This window comes from Ranitomeya variabilis, chromosome 4 (assembly GCF_051348905.1).
Source record: "Ranitomeya variabilis isolate aRanVar5 chromosome 4, aRanVar5.hap1, whole genome shotgun sequence".
NCBI classification, from domain to species: domain Eukaryota; kingdom Metazoa; phylum Chordata; class Amphibia; order Anura; family Dendrobatidae; genus Ranitomeya; species Ranitomeya variabilis.
In genome coordinates this window covers 7545032-7566586 of record NC_135235.1, presented here as the reverse complement: position 1 = coordinate 7566586, position 21555 = coordinate 7545032, and the positions used below count along the sequence as shown (strand labels likewise).

Below are 21555 nucleotides of genomic sequence, written 5' to 3'. Positions count from 1 at the left end.
TTACACAGGAGGTGGTAGGTGTAGCATCATCCATCAGTACATATCTGTAACTCACCACCTCCCGTGCGGTCTCCTTCGTTTTCTTCTTCCTCTTCTGGGTTTCCTCTGCTGGCTCGTCCTCACCAAAGGAGAAGCGGTCCAGGTTCACTGGAGACTCCAGCTCTCTGATCTCCTGTAGTAGACCGCCCTCCTCCTCTTCCTCCGCTGACACTGCAGCCTGTGCTGTCGGAGTCCTCTGCCGTGCCGGGAGGCCGCTCCCCTGTTGTCGGCTCTGCGACTCACTCTCCCGGCTGGTTCCAGCTTGTAGGACTCCAGTCACAGCCACGTCGTCGTCCTCCTCCTCCTCGTCGCTTAGGACGCCGGCTGGCGGCTCTCCTGAGGTATTTAACCCCTTCATTTCTGAGAACCGCCGCTGGTTCCTAAACCTCTCCAGGAAGGGACCTGCGCTTTTCTCAATCCCCTCCCGGAGGAGCACTAACCGGACCACCTCATCTCTGAGGGCTCTTAACCTCTGGGAGGTCACAGGTCTCTCCTTGCTAGAGGCTCGGGTGTTCAGGATTCGTGCCTCCCGCAGCTTCTCCTTCAGCCCGGTCAGTGCTTTGCCGGCGTCCTCGTACTCACGTAGCATGGCGACCACTCGGGAGGAGAAGGTACTCGTGGACTCGCCGGAGCTCCTCTCCCCCCAGGATGTTCCTGGGCTCTCCTTCCTGGGGCCTGGGGTGCCCCTGTCTCCCTCTCTGGGCGGACGATGAGCCGTCTCAGGGTTGGAGTAGGTGGGTATGTTTCTTCTCACCCGTCCCGACCTCCTCAGTCCCTCTTGGGCCGGTTGCTGCTGCTGCTCTCTGTCCCCCGCCGGCACAGACCGGGGAACAGAAGCCTGGGAAGCCATGTCGGCCTCCCAGGAAGCCTGCCTCTCCCTGGGGAGAAGAGAGGCCGACTCTGGGCCTCCTGCTGGAAGTGCTGGAGCTCACAAGGCAGGTGCTGCTCCCAGCAGGGTGTGACTGATTGTGGGCACCTGTCCTACAGTCACCTCCAGAGCTGCACTCACTATTCTGCTGTTACATCGTGTCTTATCCTCCAGTCACCTCCAGAGCTGCACTCACTATTCTGCTGTTACATCAGCAGTTTTCTACGCTCCTATAATGTACTGGTAATCAGGCTTCTGCAGGCAGCTCTGGTAGTGAGCGGAGCAGGACATGATGGAGCACACTGGGGCCATTACTGGGGTCTCCGGCAGAAGCTGTATGAGGGTCACACTACCATTCCCTAATGTGTGAGCGGTCAGATCTCCATGACGGGGGTCCGGCTACAAATCACATGAATTAGGAATCCGATTGCATTCGCACCAGTTTAATCCTTTGCTTCGGATCTCAATTGCGTTTTTTTCCTGCTTCTATTGGACAGCGATCCACAAAAAAAAAGAAATAAATAAAATGGCAGCATGCTGAATTTGGGTCGCACGCACCCATGTAAGTCTATGAGACGTGCGAAGCATCGCACTGCACTCAGATGTCACCCGAGTGCAGTGCGATTCCCAGCGATGCCGGCAGCAGATGGAGGAATGACAGCGGTGCGGTGAACACCTCATGGGTGACGCCAGGAGCACGAATGCAGCGGAGCCGGAGCTGTGCAGCGGAGCCGGAGCTGTGCAGCGGAGCCGGAGCTGTGCAGCGGAGCCGGAGCTGTGCAGCGGACGGGACTGCGGGGCCTCGTCCACCTCCACAATATGGAAGAAATCCTCACTTACTGCAATGATGTGTGACGGCGACAGCGGCGTTATCCCCGGATCCCCCAAACTTCGTGCTGGTGACGAGTAGGCGGAAGTGGAGACCCTCTCTGCAAGAAAGAAGAGCGAGCGTGAGCTGGAGACCCCGAGAAAACACACAAACACTACTGGAAGAAAAAACAAAACTCCTGTCATATCCAGCAATAATGAGACGGCAAAGGTCCAGGGCAAGAACAGCTGGCTGATAACAGAGAGCAATAGAGTGTGGGTCTGTTATTATGGAAAAACACTTCACGTGACACAACCACGATACATTACAAAATAAAACAGAACAAAAAAACTCCAGACGACAAAAAACGACACAAATCACAAAGAAATAAACCAGAAACAGAATGGAGAAAGTTCATGACCTATGTACAGCACCATGGAATTAATAATAAACCTACAAATCAGGGACAGGAAAGAAAAATTCTAATAAAACAAAGAAAAAACTAAAAAGGGAAAAAAACAAAACCCCATAAGTCCATGAATACCCCCATAAAATGTAATATATAATTGCCTAGAATACTACTTCCTGCAATTTGTGCCAACTTCCGTGGCTTTGTCCGGAGCTAATGTCCGGAGATAATGTCCGGAGCTAATGTCCGGAGCTAATGTCCGGAGCTAATGTCCGGAGATAAGTGACGTCACCAGTGTCCTACACCCAGGCAGAGCACAGGGGCCCCAGGCAGCATATGGGGCCCCATGCAGAGCACAGTGGCCCCAGGCAGAGCACAGGGGCCCCAGGCAGCATATGGGGCCCCAGGCAGAGCACAGTGGTCCCAGGCAGAGCACAGGGGCCCCAGGCAGCCTATGGGGCCCCAGGCAGAGCACAGTGGCCCCAGGCAGAGCACAGGGGCCCCAGGCAGCATATGGGGCCCCAGGCAGGGCACAGGGGCCCCAGGCAGCATATGGGGCCCCAGGCAGAGCACAGTGGCCCCAGGCAGAGCACAGGGGCCCCAGGCAGAACATGGGGCCCCAGGCAGAGCACAGGGGCCCCAGGCAGCATATGGGGCCCCAGGCAGAGCACAGGGGCTCCAGGCAGAGCACAGGGGCCCCAGGCAGCATATGGGGCCCCAGGCAGAGCACAGTGGTCCCAGGCAGCATATGGGGCCCCAGGCAGAGCACAGTGGCCCCAGGCAGAGCACAGGGGCCCCAGGCAGCCTATGGGGCCCCAGGCAGAGCACAGTGGCCCCAGGCAGAGCACAGGGGCCCCAGGCAGCATATGGGGCCCCAGGCAGGGCACAGGGGCCCCAGGCAGCATATGGGGCCCCAGGCAGAGCACAGTGGCCCCAGGCAGAGCACAGGGGCCCCAGGCAGAACATGGGGCCCCAGGCAGAGCACAGGGGCCCCAGGCAGCATATGGGGCCCCAGGCAGAGCACAGGGGCTCCAGGCAGAGCACAGGGGCCCCAGGCAGCATATGGGGCCCCAGGCAGAGCACAGGGGCCCCAGGCAGCATATGGGGCCCCAGGCAGAGCACAGCGATATTTTGGACCACTGTGCGGTGTTTCAGACCCCCTGTGTGATGTCTGGGGCCCTGTTCTTAAGTATATTAAAGATTAAAGTAACGTATATTAAAGTATATTATAGATCAAATTTGACACGTTTATGAGCACCATTGAGTGATATACTCAAGAATGACATAATTTTTCAACATTTTATGGTTTCAAACTGTAAACACTCAGAGTTTTTTTTACTTCAACCAGAAAACCTTAACGGTTCATAAAAAACTTGACTGTTCAGGATATGATAAAAGTCATAGTATTCTGAATCTTTAACTTATAAAGATACCTTTACATGGGGTGATTATTGGTTCCAGAGGCTTTCGGCCGATAATCGTACACATGGCTGGTGACAGGACAATACAATATAAACGTTCAAAGGTAAACACTGATAACATTAAAATCTAATATATAATTGCCTAGAATACTACTTCCGGCAATTTGTGCCAACTTCCGTGGCTTTGTCCGGAGATAATGTCCAGAGATAAGTGACGTCACCAGCGTCCTACACCCGCTCAGGGTGGACAAAGATATATGCCTTCGTGGTGCGCGGCACTTTTCTGATTGGTTGCCGCCTGCCGCTAGCGACCAATCAGAAATGTGCCGTACTGTCAAGAATTCTCAAGAGCTGGTGAGTGCAGCCATTTTTTGTTCTTTCTTACTATTATTTATTAATTGTATTATTCTTACATTTGAATAAATAAAGTATATATGGATTCTAGACTCCCGATTCTTTAGAATCGGGCTGCCATCTAGTAATAAATAATGAACAGTATAAAATCATGTAAGACCCCCGGCCCAGCGTCATTCACACTACTATATACAACCCCAGCTACATCCACTCCGTCCTATATACAATATTATACACAATATGAGGCCGGGGTCACGCTTGCGACACCATATATGTATGTGTATATATAGTTTTTGTACTTTGTCCACTATGGGACAATCCTGTTTTGCAGGCTGACCGCCCCTACAGCATGCAGAGGAAGCAGCATCGCCATGGAAGCTGCCAGCGCGGCACTGACAGGGACACTTCATGGTCATCACTGCACATTATCACTAAGTTTCTTCGCTCTGGTGACCTGAAAGTCGTCATGATAACATCCACTCACCATGGCAACGATCGAGACCACGCGTCACGCCGAGGGGTCTCCGATCCAAAGGCAGAGGGGCTGTCAGCCCTGTGTCACCTTCCGGAATGATGCCATCGCAGCATTTTGGGGGTTAAAGTGCCGGGAGCAGTCTGTGACAGCTCCTGTCATCTAGTGCTGGGCGTCAGATGTCAGAATCAGCTGACATGTGGCGGTGATCGCCCCCCCGTGATCACGGCCGATTGCTTGACGTAATAATCCGTCCATGGTCATGTTTGAAGTAGAAGCACAAGTTAACACAGGGAAGTGAGGTAATTACATATGGGAAAGTAGTGACAAAACTAATTAAAGTCCCTTTGAGGCCAGGGCTGCCTGATCAGTAAGGCAGGGTACCTATTGTGGTAAAGGACATGAAGTCTGGGGTTTGCTTCATTACAGGAGGAGCAGTAGGCTCTTCTCCAGGATGAGTTGCTACAATGAGAGACCGTCCCCCAGAGTTTGTGTCTGCAATGGGAAGTTATGAATATTGGGGTTGGTATAGATATTGATGGGACATACATTTTCAACTTTAGGACTGATCGGAGAAGAATATGCATATTGTTTCATAACTGTGACACCTGCCTATAAGTCCCAAATCAACAGTGGCCAGATGGCGGACCTCAACCATGCCACGTTTCACACATATGAAAAAAACCTGAATAAAAAATACAACGGCGATATCGAAGTCATGTGATTGTCAGGAGTGAAGATATTGTTAATGTTGGGAATATAATTTTCAGAAACTGAAGCCACATCCCATGACCAGCCCTGTTGTGAGTTAAAGGGAGGCGTGTGGGTGTAACGTAGGCCCGATAAAGGACGAGGCGAATTCTGACATATCAGTGTATGCATGATCCCTGTGTTATGTAATTGTATATGCTGGATTGTTTTATCCCCTTTGTAAAATCTTTTGTAAACACTGCCTATCGTTCTAACATGTAATAGCTCTTTTACTTTTGTTCTGTAAACCATGTCCCATGAGTAGTTTGATATCCCGGGGCTTCTTCTCTATCCCTAAAGCTATGGCCGCCCTAGCTATCCCTGCTCCCTGGATTACTTCTAATGGTGAAGATGCCGGGGACTCGTACCTTGCTGCGCCCCTGAATCAGCCCTTAACTGACCCCTCCCCATCCAGGAAATTTCAGGCTATGTGCACACATTGCGGATTTCCTGCGGATCTGCAGCTTTTTTTTTCCCGCGCAAAAACGCTCCAGATCTGCAAGTGATTTACAGTACAAAAAAAATGCTGTGTTAATGGTGCGGAAAATCTGCACGGAAAACGCAGCAAATTAAAACAAGGAGCATATCAATTCTTTGTGCAGATCTGCTGCGTTTCTGCACCTATTCCATAAAAGCAGGGGTAAAAAAAGGAAGAAATCTGCACAAAAATCTGCAACGTGTGCACGTACCAAAAAAAGGCGCAGATTCTGACCTGCATTTTCTGCCAAGAAATGCAGAATCTGTACAGAAAATTCCACAGTCAAATCTGCAACGTGTGCACATAGCCTCCAGAGTACGCAAAAATAAGACACTGCCGTCTTCTGGCCCCCGACTGGCACAGTAAACCCGTGACGAGAGAATATATCAATGATGATGTCATAATGGGTATATGGGCACGGGACTATGGGATGGAGGATATGTATGATGGGTATATGGGCACGGGACTATGGGATGGAGGATATGTATGATGGGTATATGGGCACGGGACTATGGGATGGAGGATATGTATGATGGGTATATGGGCACGGGACTATGGGATGGAGGATATGTATGATGGGTATATGGGCACAGGACTATGGGATGGAGGATATGCATGATGGGTATATGGGCACGGGACTATGGGATGGAGGATATGCATGATGGGTATATGGGCACGGGACTATGGGATGGAGGATATGCATGATGGGTATATGGGCACGGGACTATGGGATGGAGGATATGTATGATGGGTATATGAGCACGGGACTATGGGATGGAGAATAATCATTATAATTTCTTATAACCACAGTTAGTTACTATGCCCGAGCAACGCCGGCCTCTTCAGCTAGTGATATATATTTTCCATGTGTGGGAATCGGAGGTGTATATACCGTACGCTCACTGTGAGTTCTCCAATAATCGGCCTATTAGTGGAAACAGCCGCAAACTTCTCCGTTAATTGTCGTCCAATTGCATAATTGTCCCAAGAGCCGTTCGTGACAAACATAACAGCGGTGTGGGTTCATGGTGACCCCCCGAGCTGTGGCCAGGATATATATAACAGTGGCGTGGGGTCATGGTGACCCCCCGAGCTGTGGCCGGGATATAGCCTGCAGGTTTGCTCTAGACCCCTCCGTTGTCCTCCTTCATCACTATGTGACATGCCGGAATTCTTTACACTGTGGAGCTTCTTACAGACTTTGGATTCAGCTTCCTGAATTTGCAATTAACATTTCCCAGAATTGCTCAAGGTTCTGAGTCCCCCACAGCGCTCAGAAGGAGCAGCCCTCCACCCCCACAGCAACGGCAGACGGGAACGTGGGAGAAACAGACTTCAGAGTCTCAATATATCAACGTAAAGTGGGGAAGAAAGGAGGAAAATAAGAGGGGAACAGGAAAGATGAAGGGAAGAGGGAGAGCAGAGAAAAGGGGGGCAGGAACGACAAAGAGGGAGCAGGGAAGAGGAAGAGCGGGAGCAGGAACAACAAAGAGGGAGCAGGAAAGAGGAAGGGAAGAGGGTGAGCAGGAAAGATGGCGGGAAGAGGAAGGGAAGAGAGGGAGCAGGAAAGAAGAATGGAAGAGAGGGAGCAGAGAAGAGGAAGGGGGGCAGGAACGACAAAGAGGAAGCAGGAAAGAGCAAGGGAATAGGGGGAGCAGGAAAGAGGAAGAGAAGAGCAGGGAGAAGGAGCAAGGAAGGGAAGAGCAGAGGCAGGAAAGAGGAAGAGGGGCAGGAACGACATAGAGGGAGCAGGAAAGAGGAAGGGAAGAGAGGGAGCAGAGAAGAGGAAGAGAAGAGTGGGGAGAAGGAGAGAGGAAGGGAAGAGCGGGGGCAGGAAAGAGGAAGAGGGGGAGCAGGAAAGATTGGATCAGCAGAGTGAGTTGGTGAGTTCTCTTCTGCTAGGCTGGGAGATACGGACATAAACCTGTCGTCATTTGACTACAAAGCAAATTGGGTGAGAAATCACAAGAATTCATCCTTATTAATTCCACAAATCCGAAGTGTTAAAAGTCAAAACTCCAATTCCTTCCAGAATGTGCAGCGAGTGTCGCCTCTCACTGAGTTTTAGCCGTTTCATCCATGTGATGTCTGTTTCTCATCTGCAGCTTTATCAGAACATTTAGGACCTTCCCCGTCTGAGATGGATGATCGCCTGTTAGATCCATCACCTGTTCCATTACTAGCACAGCCCTCGATATACCGGCTCTGGCGGGGCGCTCACAGCGGTCGCTCTGCAGGGAGCGCCATCACTACATGGTACATTGGCGCACCGAGACCCTGGGTGACAGCCAGCACCGAGGAGGCTGTCCAGTTATTCCTGGTCACAATATAATAGTTCATCTATGTGGGGCCCGACGCCGCAGACCCCGGAGATTTTCTTCACCGACTCATCATTTATGAGCTCCACTACAAACAAATCTACAGAAACTATTTATGTATTCTGCTCTCCTGCCAACAGCTCTGCACCCCTCAGCTTCCGGGACCCCTGAGACACATAGGTGACAGGATCCTGCTTTTCCTGACATCACAGCTGAACTTTAAGATTCTGGGGGAGTTAGAGGTTGCACCATCTCCTGCATAGAAAGATCGGCAGTGTCAGGGTCTCGCAACGTTCAAACTGCTACATCAATACTTCCCCCTGTGCCAGACCCTGCACCACCTGTCAGACCCTATACCGCCCCTGCACCGCCTCTGCCAGACCCTGCACCGCCTCTGCCAGACCCTGTACTGCCCCACCTCTGCCAGACCCTGCACCACCTGTCAGACCCTGTACCACCCCCGCACCGCCTCTGCCAGACCCTGTACTGCCCCACCTCTGCCAGACCCTGCACCACCTGTCAGACCCTGTACCACCCCTGCACCGCCTCTGCCAGACCCTGTACTGCCCCACCTCTGCCAGACCCTGCACCAGCTCCTGCACAAGCTCTATCCTGCACCAATACTCTGCCAGCCTCTGGAGCAGCTCAATCCTGTCAGTGTCCGCACTGCCTATGCCCGACCTATGCCAGTCCCTGCACCAGCTACCTACGGTGCCAGTCCCTGCACTAGCTTTGCCTTCTGGGTCATTGGCGTTTTCTGAGCAGGACTCATCACTGCATACTCAAACATATCGGCAGATAACAGTGGGCAGCTTACGTTCCGCCCCAGGACACTCAGTCAGGGTGAGCTGATTTTCGGACAGGCCCAGATGCCGCAGGCTTGTCTCCTGCATATTGGGTACCGTGGTGACGGTTCGTTCTTTTGCTGATTATCCTGGTCTGGGGCCCTTATCCTCCGACATCCAGTTCCACCATTTCAGGCATTAGATCTGTGATCAGCCACAGCTGGAGGGACATCACCACCTTGCAAGGTCTCGGGGGAAGCATCCTCATGGGCAGAGGGGGAAGATGGCCACCAAAACGCGGTGCTGGATCGTGGCATTTAGGACTTGGGAGAGGCCACGATAAACTATGGCAAAAGAGCCACAGTGCCGTCCTGCTCGCATGGGGAAGGCTTCGATGTAGAACTACAAATCCCAGCACACACGTCAGTCCACTGTGCAGGCTGGTCACCGCTACATCCAGGACATTCTGCCCCGCACCAGAAGGCGACTGATGAGGGTCATAGTCCAGTTACGTCCCCGGAGAGAAGGTTCCAGTAATGTAAAAGCTCAGCGTCTCCAGGTCGTAATGGACGAGACGTGCGGATGGCGGCGGCGAGGCATCGACCTTCATGTCCAGGGAGAGGTCGCGAGTCCCCAGAGAACGAGGAGAGTATCGCATCCGGCCCGGATACACAGGCATCATGTGCAAGAATATCTGCAGTAGAAAGAAAAAGTCTACACGCCCTGGTAAATCCCAGGTGTTTAACATGGAAATCAAAAGTCCTGAAATTATTCTTCCTTTAATGTCATTATAATCATATAACATAAGTCTATCGAGAAATAAACTGACAACTTTTCAAAAAAGATAAAGAAGTAAAATAATGTGGTTGCATAAATCTGCACACCCGTACACTAATACTGAGTTGCAGTCCATGTGAATTTTCTAGCAGCGTTCAGTGTTTTTGGGTTGGGGTCGATCGCTCGGCACTTCCAGAACTGTCCATCTTTGCCGGCTCCTCCGTGCAGCAGCTCCACATCTGTCAGATAGCGGGGACATCTCCTGTGTACAGCGCCCTCTTCAGATCACCAAAGATTGCTGGGACATCTCCTGTGTACAGCGTCCTCTTCAGGTCACCACAGATTGCTGGGACATCTCCTGTGTACAGCGCCCTCTTCAGGTCACCACAGATTGCGGGGACATCTCCTGTGTACAGCGTCCTCTTCAGGTCACCACAGATTGCTGGGACATCTCCTGTGTACAGCGCCCTCTTCAGGTCACCACAGATAGCGGGGACATCTCCTGTGTACAGCGTCCTCTTCAGGTCACCACAGATTGCGGGGACATCTCCTGTGTACAGCGCCCTCTTCAGGTCACCACAGATTGTGGGGACATCTCCTGTGTACAGCGCCCTCTTCAGGTCACCACAGATAGCGGGGACATCTCTTGTGTACAGCGCCCTCTTCAGGTCACCACAGATTGTGGGGACATCTCCTGTGTACAGCGCCCTCTTCAGGTCACCACAGATAGCGGGGACATCTCTTGTGTACAGCGCCCTCTTCAGGTCACCACAGATTGCGGGGACATCTCCTGTGTACAGCGCCCTCTTCAGGTCACCACAGATTGCGGGGACATCTCCTGTGTACAGCGTCCTCTTCAGGTCACCACAGATTGCGGGGACATCTCCTGTGTACAGCGCCCTCTTCAGGTCACCACAGATTGCGGGGACATCTCCTGTGTACAGCGTCCTCTTCAGGTCACCACAGACTGCGGGGACATCTCCTGTGTACAGAGCCCTCTTCAGGTCACCACAGATTGTGGGGGCATCTCCTGTGTACAGCGCCCTCTTCAGGTCACCACAGATAGCGGGGACATCTCCTGTGTACAGCGTCCTCTTCAGGTCACCACAGATTGCGGGGACATCTCCTGTGTACAGCGCCCTCTTCAGGTCACCACAGATTGCGGGGACATCTCCTGTGTACAGCGCCCTCTTCAGGTCACCACAGATAGCGGGGACATCTCCTGTGTACAGCGTCCTCTTCAGGTCACCACAGATTGCGGGGGCATCTCCTGTGTACAGCGCCCTCTTCAGGTCACCACAGATTGCAGGGACATCTCCTGTGTACAGCGCCCTCTTCAGGTCACCACAGATTGCGGGGACATCTCCTGTGTACAGCGTCCTCTTCAGGTCACCACAGATTGCGGGGACATCTCCTGTGTACAGCGCCCTCTTCAGGTCACCACAGATTGCGGGGACATCTCCTGTGTACAGCGTCCTCTTCAGGTCACCACAGATTGCGGGGACATCTCCTGTGTACAGCGTCCTCTTCAGGTCACCACAGATTGCGGGGGCATCTCCTGTGTACAGCGCCCTCTTCAGGTCACCACAGATTGCAGGGACATCTCCTGTGTACAGCGCCCTCTTCAGGTCACCACAGATTGCGGGGCATCTCCTGTGTACAGCGTCCTCTTCAGGTCACCACAGATTGCGGGGACATCTCCTGTGTACAGCGCCCTCTTCAGGTCACCACAGATTGCGGGGACATCTCCTGTGTACAGCGTCCTCTTCAGGTCACCACAGATTGCGGGACATCTCCTGTGTACAGCGTCCTCTTCAGATCACCACAGATTGCGGGGGCATCTCCTGTGTACAGCGCCCTCTTCAGGTCACCACAGATTGCGGGACATCTCCTGTGTACAGCGTCCTCTTCAGGTCACCACAGATTGCGGGGACATCTCCTGTGTACAGCGCCCTCTTCAGGTCACCACAGATTGCGGGGACATCTCCTGTGTACAGCGTCCTCTTCAGGTCACCACAGATTGTGGGGACATCTCCTGTGTACAGCGCCCTCTTCAGGTCACCACAGATAGCGGGGACATCTCTTGTGTACAGCGCCCTCTTCAGGTCACCACAGATTGCGGGGACATCTCCTGTGTACAGCGTCCTCTTCAGGTCACCACAGATTGTGGGGACATCTCCTGTGTACAGCGCCCTCTTCAGGTCACCACAGATTGCGGGGACATCTCCTGTGTACAGTGTCCTCTTCAGGTCACCACAGATTGTGGGGACATCTCCTGTGTACAGCGCCCTCTTCAGGTCACCACAGATAGCGGGGACATCTCTTGTGTACAGCGCCCTCTTCAGATCACCAAAGATTGCTGGGACATCTCCTGTGTACGGCGTCCTCTTCAGATCACCACAGATAGCGGGGACATCTCCTGTGTACAGCGTCCTCTTCAGGTCACCACAGATTGCTGGGACATCTCCTGTGTACAGCGCCCTCTTCAGATCACCAAAGATTGCGGGGGCATCTCCTGTGTACAGCTCCCTCTTCAGGACACCACAGATTGCGGGGACATCTCCTGTATACAGCGCCCTCTTCAGGTCACCACAGATTGCGGGGACATCTCCTGTGTACAGCGCCCTCTTCAGGTCACCACAGATTGCGGGGACATCTCCTGTGTACAGCGCCCTCTTCAGGTCACCACAGATTGCGGGGACATCTCCTGTGTACAGCGCCCTCTTCAGGTCACCACAGATTGTGGGGACATCTCCTGTGTACAGCGTCCTCTTCAGGTCACCACAGATTGCGGGGACATCTCCTGTGTACAGCGCCCTCTTCAGGTCACCACAGATTGCGGGGACATCTCCTGTATACAGCGCCCTCTTCAGGTCACCACAGATTGCGGGGGCATCTCCTGTGTACAGCTCCCTCTTCAGGTCACCACAGATTGCGGGGACATCTCCTGTGTACAGCGCCCTCTTCAGGTCACCACAGATTGCGGGGACATCTCCTGTGTACAGCGTCCTCTTCAGGTCACCACAGATTGCGGGGACATCTCCTGTGTACAGCGCCCTCTTCAGGTCACCACAGATTGTGGGGGCATCTCCTGTGTACAGCGTCCTCTTCAGGTCACCACAGATTGCGGGGACATCTCCTGTGTACAGCGCCCTCCTCAGGTCACCACAGATTGCGGGGGCATCTCCTGTGTACAGCTCCCTCTTCAGGTCACCACAGATTGCGGGGACATCTCCTGTGTACAGCGCCCTCTTCAGGTCACCACAGATTGCGGGGGCATCTCCTGTGTACAGCTCCCTCTTCAGGTCACCACAGATTGCGGGGACATCTCCTGTGTACAGCGCCCTCTTCAGGTCACCACAGATTGCGGGGACATCTCCTGTGTACAGCGTCCTCTTCAGGTCACCACAGATTGCGGGGACATCTCCTGTGTACAGCGTCCTCTTCAGGTCACCACAGATTGCGGGGACATCTCCTGTGTACAGTGCCCTCTTCAGGTCACCACAGATTGCGGGGACATCTCCTGTGTACAGCGCCCTCTTCAGGTCACCACAGATTGCGGGGACATCTCCTGTGTACAGCGCCCTCTTCAGGTCACCACAGATTGTGGGGACATCTCCTGTGTACAGCGTCCTCTTCAGGTCACCACAGATTGCGGGGACATCTCCTGTGTACAGCGCCCTCTTCAGGTCACCACAGATTGCGGGGACATCTCCTGTATACAGCGCCCTCTTCAGGTCACCACAGATTGCGGGGGCATCTCCTGTGTACAGCTCCCTCTTCAGGTCACCACAGATTGCGGGGACATCTCCTGTGTACAGCGTCCTCTTCAGGTCACCACAGATTGCGGGGACATATCCTGTGTACAGCGTCCTCTTCAGGTCACCACAGATTGCGGGGACATCTCCTGTGTACAGCGCCCTCTTCAGGTCACCACAGATTGCGGGGACATCTCCTGTGTACAGCGTCCTCTTCAGGTCACCACAGATTGCGGGGACATCTCCTGTGTACAGAGCCCTCTTCAGGTCACCACAGATATCGGGGGCATCTCCTGTGTACAGCGTCCTCTTCAGGTCACCACAGATTGCGGGGACATCTCCTGTGTACAGCGCCCTCTTCAGGTCACCACAGATTGCGGGGACATCTCCTGTGTACAGCGCCCTCTTCAGGTCACCACAGATATCGGGGGCATCTCCTGTGTACAGCGTCCTCTTCAGGTCACCACAGATTGCGGGGACATCTCCTGTGTACAGCGCCCTCTTCAGGTCACCACAGATTGCGGGGACATCTCCTGTGTACAGCGTCCTCTTCAGGTCACCACAGATTGCGGGGCATCTCCTGTGTACAGCGTCCTCTTCAGGTCACCACAGATTGCGGGGACATCTCCTGTGTACAGCGCCCTCTTCAGGTCACCACAGATTGCGGGGACATCTCCTGTGTACGGCGCCCTCTTCAGGTCACCACAGATTGCGGGGGCATCTCCTGTGTACAGCGTCCTCTTCAGGTCACCACAGATTGCGGGGCATCTCCCGTGTACAGCGTCCTCTTCAGGTCACCACAGATTGCGGGGCATCTCCCGTGTACAGCGTCCTCTTCAGGTCACCACAGATTACGGGGCAACTCCTGTGTACAGCGCCCACAATCTGTGGTGACCTGAAGAGGGCGCCGTACACAGGAGACGCCCCTGCAAGATTCAGGTCACCACAGATTGCCCCTTGGTGCAGGTCTGGGCTCGGACGCTCCAGAACTTCCATATTCTTCTGATGAAGCCGTTCTCTTGGTGATTTGAAAGGAGAAATTTCTCCCTCATCTTCAGCTTTTTACAGAGGCCTTAAAGTTCTGATGTAAAATTGTCTAATATTTGTTCTGTCCATAATCCTCTTCCACTTGGCTAAAGCCCCAGATCCAGCCACCGAAAACTAGCCCCAGAGCACAATGCTGCCCCCACCATGCCTCACTGTGGGGATGGTGATCTTCTGGTGATGACTGTTGCCTGCAACCTTCTGTGTGTCACGGGTTAACCGCGACAGTGTGGAGCCAGAACACCGCAGCGTCTGATTGCTCCTATTCCGGTGCTGAGAAGAGGCACTTCATTTTAAATGTGTTTATTTCTTTTGGCAGGACAGGGGTTAATCGGCCATGTTGGAAATCCCTGTGCTCACAGCTGAGCTCTGTTAGCGACTCCTTTCCCCTTTATGATCAGGGCTCTGTTACAAATCCTTGTCAGAGCTAGCATTTGCTGCATGGCTAAGGTGGGAGAGGAGCACATATGAGAAGGAGAGTTGGAGGTGTTATTAGTGACGGTTGCTTGGTTTGAAGTGTGGTAATTCTCTTCTCTATTTTTGTTTATTCCCCATCCTGCACTCCCCGTTGCATTCCTCTGTTATATGTGAGTGAATATTTTGTGTGCCTGGAGTTTTCTGTTAAAGGGACTCTGTCACCTGAATTTGGAGGGAACAATTTTCAGTCATATGGGCGGGGTTTTCGGGTGTTTGATTCACCCTTTCCTTACCCGCTGGCTGCATGCTGGCTGCAATATTGGATTGAAGTTCATTCTCTGTCCTCCATAGTACACGCCAGCGCAAGGCAATATTACCTTGTGCAGGCATGTACTACGGAGGACAGAGCCAGCATGCAGCCAGCGGGTAAGGAAAGGGTGAATCAAACACCCGAAAACCCTGCCCATATGACTGAAAATTGTTCCCTCCAAATTCAGGTGACAGAGTCCCTTTAACCCTTGTTTGTCGGGTTGGTATATTACGGTGCAAAGTAGAGTGGGGGGAGAGAATAGATGGAGGGCTAACTCAGGCGATAAGGCAAGAGTGGAAGCCCCGGCATCTTCCTTCGCCATCTGAAGTATCCTGAGGAGCAGGGTGAGCTAGGTCCCCTCTAGTGTTAGGGACAGGGGAAGAGCCCCTGGTCCCGGTCACCTGACAGCTGTGTCGTGCCACTGGGATTATGGCTGCAGAGTTGCCCCTCAGTCTCATCAGCCAGGCACATATCTGGGCTTGGATAATTATCTGTCTTCTCCCAGACCCCACAGGCCGGACATATGAAGAAGAATACGTGAGATTGTGGTCACGTGAAGGACACAACCAGGACTGGCCAGAAGCTCCTGCAGCTCCTTTAATGTTACTGACACCCTCTTACAGCCTCCAGGGCCGATTTCCTTCTTGTCTTTTTCATCAGATTTTCAGGAATGTCCAGTTATCGCTTAAGTCACAGATTTCAACCCCTCCTTCATGATGCCCTCACAGTGTCCATGGTAGATTTGATGCCTGGGAAATGTTTTTGTCCCTTTTCCTGACTGACAACTTTCCACACTGAGATCCTCTGTTGAGTTGTCAGCTGTTTATGGACCAGAGAATGTCAGGAAAATCCTCCTACAGCTGCGACACTTTCTCTGGGGTTAATGAGAATCGCTGTAAATGACAGTGGCCGAGTGCGGATACGGTGTAACATGGGGAAATGTGACCAACAACCACATCCCAATTATAAGAGGGTGCTCACATTTATGCAACCACAATATTGTAGTTTTGTAAGGCTAGTTTCACATTTGCGTTTAAAAACGCAGCATTTAAAACGCAAACGCAGGTGGTGAAAAAAACGCATGTAAACGCGTGCAAACGCTGCGTTTTTTAGACGCATGCGTTTTCTCATGCGGTAAAAAAAAACGCTGCGTTTTGACGCATTTACATGCGTTTTTTCCTGCGTTTGCGTTTTTGAAACGCATGCTGAGAAGTGTGTGACAGCTGCCAATCATCAAAATCATCTAGAAAACCCACTATAAATAGAAATAGCTAGGGTTGGGGTTAGGGTTAGGGTTAGGATCCCTAGGGTTAGGGTTAGGATCCCTAGGGTTAGGGTTAGGATCCCTAGGGTTAGGGTTAGGGGTAGGGTTTGGATCCCTTTATCACCTTGATGGTGGGGGGTGGCTTATCATTGTGTATTCTTGTTTTTTTCTATGTAAACGCATGCGTTTAAAACGCAACCAAACGCATGTGCTTAAAAACGCATGCGTTTACATAGACAGCAATATGTTTTTTTGCGCCAAAAAAACACCTTTAGAAATTACTACATGTTGCATTTCTGCAACAAAACGCAAGTATAGAAACGACGCATGCATCGTCAAACGTGGCAAAACGCATGCAAAAAAAACGCATGCGTTTTTAATGTTAAATATAGGGAAAAAAACGCATGCTTTTTTTGCGCTAAAACGCAGCGGCAAAAAACGCAAATGTGAAACCAGCCTTATTTTTAATTCTATCTCAAAATGATTTTGCTTTGTCTCTCAATGGATTTGTACAGATTATGGGCGACATTAAAGGGGGAAAAGTCGTGAATTGATTCTTCTTCTTGGTAGAATTATTTACACAACAAAAACCTTGCTTTTACTGGGGCGTGTAAACTTATATATGCACCATAGATATGAAACTAGGGGTATTACGTCCTACCCCGATACATGTGGCAAAAAAAGGCTATCACACCCTGCCGGGATACCTAGGACAAAGGAGGAGGAAGCGTACCACATCCTGCCGGGATACCTAGGACAAAAGAGGAGGAAGCGTACCACATCCTGCCGGGATACCTAGGACAAAGGAGGAGGAAGCGTACCACATCCTACCGTGATACCTAGGACAAAGGAGGAGGAAGCGTACCACATCCTGCCGGGATACCTAGGACAAAAGAGGAGGAAGCGTACCACATCCTGCCGGGATACCTAGGACAAAGGAGGAGGAAGCGTACCACATCCTACCGTGATACCTAGGACAAAGGAGGAGGAAGCGTACCACATCCTGCCGGGATACCTAGGACAAAAGAGGAGGAAGCGTACCACATCCTGCCGGGATACCTAGGACAAAGGAGGAGGAAGCGTACCACATCCTGCCGGGATACCTAGGACAAAGGAGGAGGAAGCGTACCACATCCTACCGGGATACAAAGGAGGAGGAAGTGTACCACATCCTGCCAGGATACCTAGGACAAAGGAGGAGGAAGCGTACCACATCCTGCCGGGATACCTAGGACAAAGGAGGAGGAAGCGTACCACATCCTGTCGGAATACAAAGGAGAAGGAAGCGTACCACATCCTACCGGGATACAAAGGAGGAGGAAGTGTACCACATCCTGCCAGGATACCTAGGACAAAGGAGGAGGAAGCGTACCACATCCTGCCGGGATACCTAGGACAAAGGAGGAGGAAGCGTACCACATCCTACCGTGATACCTAGGACAAAGGAGGAGGAAGCGTACCACATCCTACCGGGATACAAAGGAGGAGGAAGTGTACCACATCCTGCCAGGATACCTAGGACAAAGGAGGAGGAAGCGTACCACATCCTGCTGGGATACCTAGGACAAAGGAGGAGGAAGCGTACCACATCCTACCAGGATACAAAGGAGGAGGAAGTGTACCACATCCTGCCAGGATACCTAGGACAAAAGGAGGAGGAAGCGTACCACATCCTGCCAGGATACCTAGGACAAAGACGAAGGAAGCGTACCACATCCTGCCAGGATACCTAGGACAAAGGAGGAGGAAGCGTACCACATCCTGCTGGGATACCTAGGACAAAGGAGGAGGAAGCGTACCACATCCTACCGGGATACAAAGGAGGAGGAAGTGTACCACATCCTGCCAGGATACCTAGGACAAAGGAGGAGGAAGCGTACCACATCCTGCCGGGATACCTAGGACAAAGGAGGAGGAAGCGTACCACATCCTACCGTGATACCTAGGACAAAGGAGGAGGAAGCGTACCACATCCTACCGGGATACAAAGGAGGAGGAAGTGTACCACATCCTGCCAGGATACCTAGGACAAAGGAGGAGGAAGCGTACCACATCCTGCTGGGATACCTAGGACAAAGGAGGAGGAAGCGTACCACATCCTACCAGGATACAAAGGAGGAGGAAGTGTACCACATCCTGCCAGGATACCTAGGACAAAAGGAGGAGGAAGCGTACCACATCCTGCCAGGATACCTAGGACAAAGACGAAGGAAGCGTACCACATCCTGCCAGGATACCTAGGACAAAAGGAGGAGGAAGCGTACCACATCCTGCCAGGATACCTAGGACAAAGATGAAGGAAGCGTACCACATCCTGCCAGGATACCTAGGACAAAAGGAGGAGGAAGCGTACCACATCCTGTCGGAATACAAAGGAGAAGGAAGCGTACCACATCCTGCCGGGATACAAAGGAGGAGGAAGCGTACCACATCCTGCCAGGATACCTAGGACAAAGATGAAGGAAGCGTACCACATCCTGCCAGGATACCTAGGACAAAAGGAGAAGGAAGCGTACCACATCCTGCCGGGATACCTAGGACAAAGACGGAGGAAGCGTACCACATCCTGCCAGGATACCTAGGACAAAAGGAGAAGGAAGCGCACCACATCCTGCCGGGATACCTAGGACAATGACGGAGGAAGCGTACCACATCCTGCCGGGATACCTAGGACAAAAGGAGGAGGAAGCGTACCACATCTGTCGGAATACAAAGGAGAAGGAAGCGTACCACATCCTGCAGGGATACAAAGGAGGAGGAAGCGTACCACATCCTGCCAGGATACCTAGGACAAAAGGAGGAGGAAGTGTACCACATCCTGCTGGGATACCTAGGACAAAGACGGAGGAAGCGTACCACATCCTGCCGGGATACCTAGGACAAAGACGGAGGAAGCGTACCACATCCTGCCGGGATACCTAGGACAATGACGGAGGAAGCGTACCACATCCTGCCGGGATACCTAGGACAAAGACGGAGGAAGCGTACCACATCCTGCCGGGATACCTAGGACAAAGACGGAGGAAGCGTACCACATCCTGCCGGGATACCTAGGACAATGACGGAGGAAGCGTACCACATCCTGCCGGGATACCTAGGACAAAGACGGAGGAAGTGTACCACATCCTGCCGGGATACCTAGGACAAAGAGGATCGCATACTGCCCGTATACATTGGACTGAGGATGGTAGCGTGTTCTACTCAGCTACACGAGTATAATTTCCTGCCTAGATACATAGGATAGAGAGGACGGATGACAAAAGTATCACAACCTGGTTGGAAACAAGGACAGAGGAGAAGAGCATCTCATCCGGCTTAGATACAGCTCAGTGTGTCACATCCTGCAGCAACCAGCTTCTATCACAGGCACATTATAGAGCTGTAAGGACCCGGGAAATGTTCTTACGCAGCGGCCCACTGTATACTGCATGATGGTGGAGGGGGGATATAATGTCCTGTATGGTGGTGGAGGGGGGATATACTGTCCTGTATGGTGGTGGAGGGGGGATATACTGTCCTGTATGGTGGTGGAGGGGGGATATACTGTCCTGTATGGTGGTGGAGGGGGGATATACTGTCCTGTATGGGGGGATATAATGTCCTGTATGGTGGAGGATATAATGTCCTGTATGGGGGGATATAATGTCCTGTATGGTGGAGGATATAATGTCCTGTATGGTGGAGGATATAATGTCCTGTATGGGGGGATATAATGTCCTGTATGGGGGGATATACTGTCCTGTATGGTGGAGGATATACTGTCCTGTATGGGGGGATATACTGTCCTGTATGGGGGGATATACTGTCCTGTATGGTGGAGGATATAATGTCCTGTATGGGGGGATATACTGTCCTGTATGGGGGGATATACTGTCCTGTATGGGGGATATAATGTCCTGTATGGTGGAGGATATAATGTCCTGTATGGGGGATATAATGTCCTGTATGGGTGATACAATGTCCTGTATGGGGGATATAATGTCCTGTATGGGGGATATAATGTCCTGTATGGGGGGGATATAATGTCCTGTATGGGGGGGATATAATGTCCTGTATGGGGGGATATACTGTCCTGTATGGGGGATATAATGTCCTGTATGGTGGAGGATATAATGTCCTGTATGGGGGATATAATGTCCTGTATGGGGGATATAATGTCCTGTATGGGGGGATATAATGTCCTGTATGGGGGGTATAATGTCCTGTATGGGGGATATAATGTCCTGTATGGGGGGGATATACTGTCCTGTATGGTGGATATAATGTCCTGTATGGGGGGATATACTGTCCTGTATGGGGGGATATACTGTCCTGTATGGTGGAGGATATAATGTCCTGTATGGGGGGATATAATGTCCTGTATGGGGGATATAATGTCCTGTATGGGGGATATAATGTCCTGTATGGGGGATATAATGTCCTGTATGGGGGATATAATGTCCTGTATGGGGGATATAATGTCCTGTATGGGGGATATAATGTCCTGTATGGGGGATATAATGTCCTGTATGGGGGATATAATGTCCTGTATGGGGGATATAATGTCCTGTATGGGGGATATAATGTCCTGTATGGGGGATATAATGTCCTGTATGGGGGATATAATGTCCTGTATGGGGGGATATAATGTCCTGTATGGGGGGGGATATAATGTCCTGTATGGGGGATATAATGTCCTGTATGGGGGGGGATATAATGTCCTGTATGGGGGATATACTGTCCTGTATGGGGGATATAATGTCCTGTATGGGGGATATAATGTCCTGTATGGGGGGATATACTGTCCTGTATGGGGGATATAATGTCCTGTATGGGGGATATAATGTCCTGTATGGGGGATATAATGTCCTGTATGGGGGATATAATGTCCTGTATGGGGGATATAATGTCCTGTATGGGGGATATAATGTCCTGTATGGGGGATATAATGTCCTGTATGGGGGGATATAATGTCCTGTATGGGGGGGGATATAATGTCCTGTATGGGGGATATAATGTCCTGTATGGGGGGGATATAATGTCCTGTATGGGGGGATATACTGTCCTGTATGGGGGGGATATAATGTCCTGTATGGGGGGGGATATAATGTCCTGTATGGGGGGGGATATAATGTCCTGTATGGGGGATATAATGTCCTGTATGGGGGATATAATGTCCTGTATGGGGGGGATAATGTCCTGTATGGGGGATATAATGTCCTGTATTGCTCCGGTCCCCCTCCCGGTGCAGGCTGTCCTCCTCCGCATTCGGCCGCGCCCCAGGACACCGGACAGGTAGGAGAC

At 51.8% G+C, this 21555-nt stretch overlaps 1 protein-coding gene across 1 annotated transcript in view; it reads right to left on the bottom strand.

The window, feature by feature from the left end:
- HSPA12A (heat shock protein family A (Hsp70) member 12A) overlaps window positions 1-21555 on the bottom strand; it is a 92539-nt gene that overhangs the window by 70630 nt on the left and 354 nt on the right. The window contains exon 2 of the mRNA XM_077257908.1: window positions 1748-1836. Within this exon, the coding sequence (XP_077114023.1) occupies window positions 1748-1836 (89 nt within the window). The remainder of the gene's footprint in view (window positions 1-1747; window positions 1837-21555) is intronic.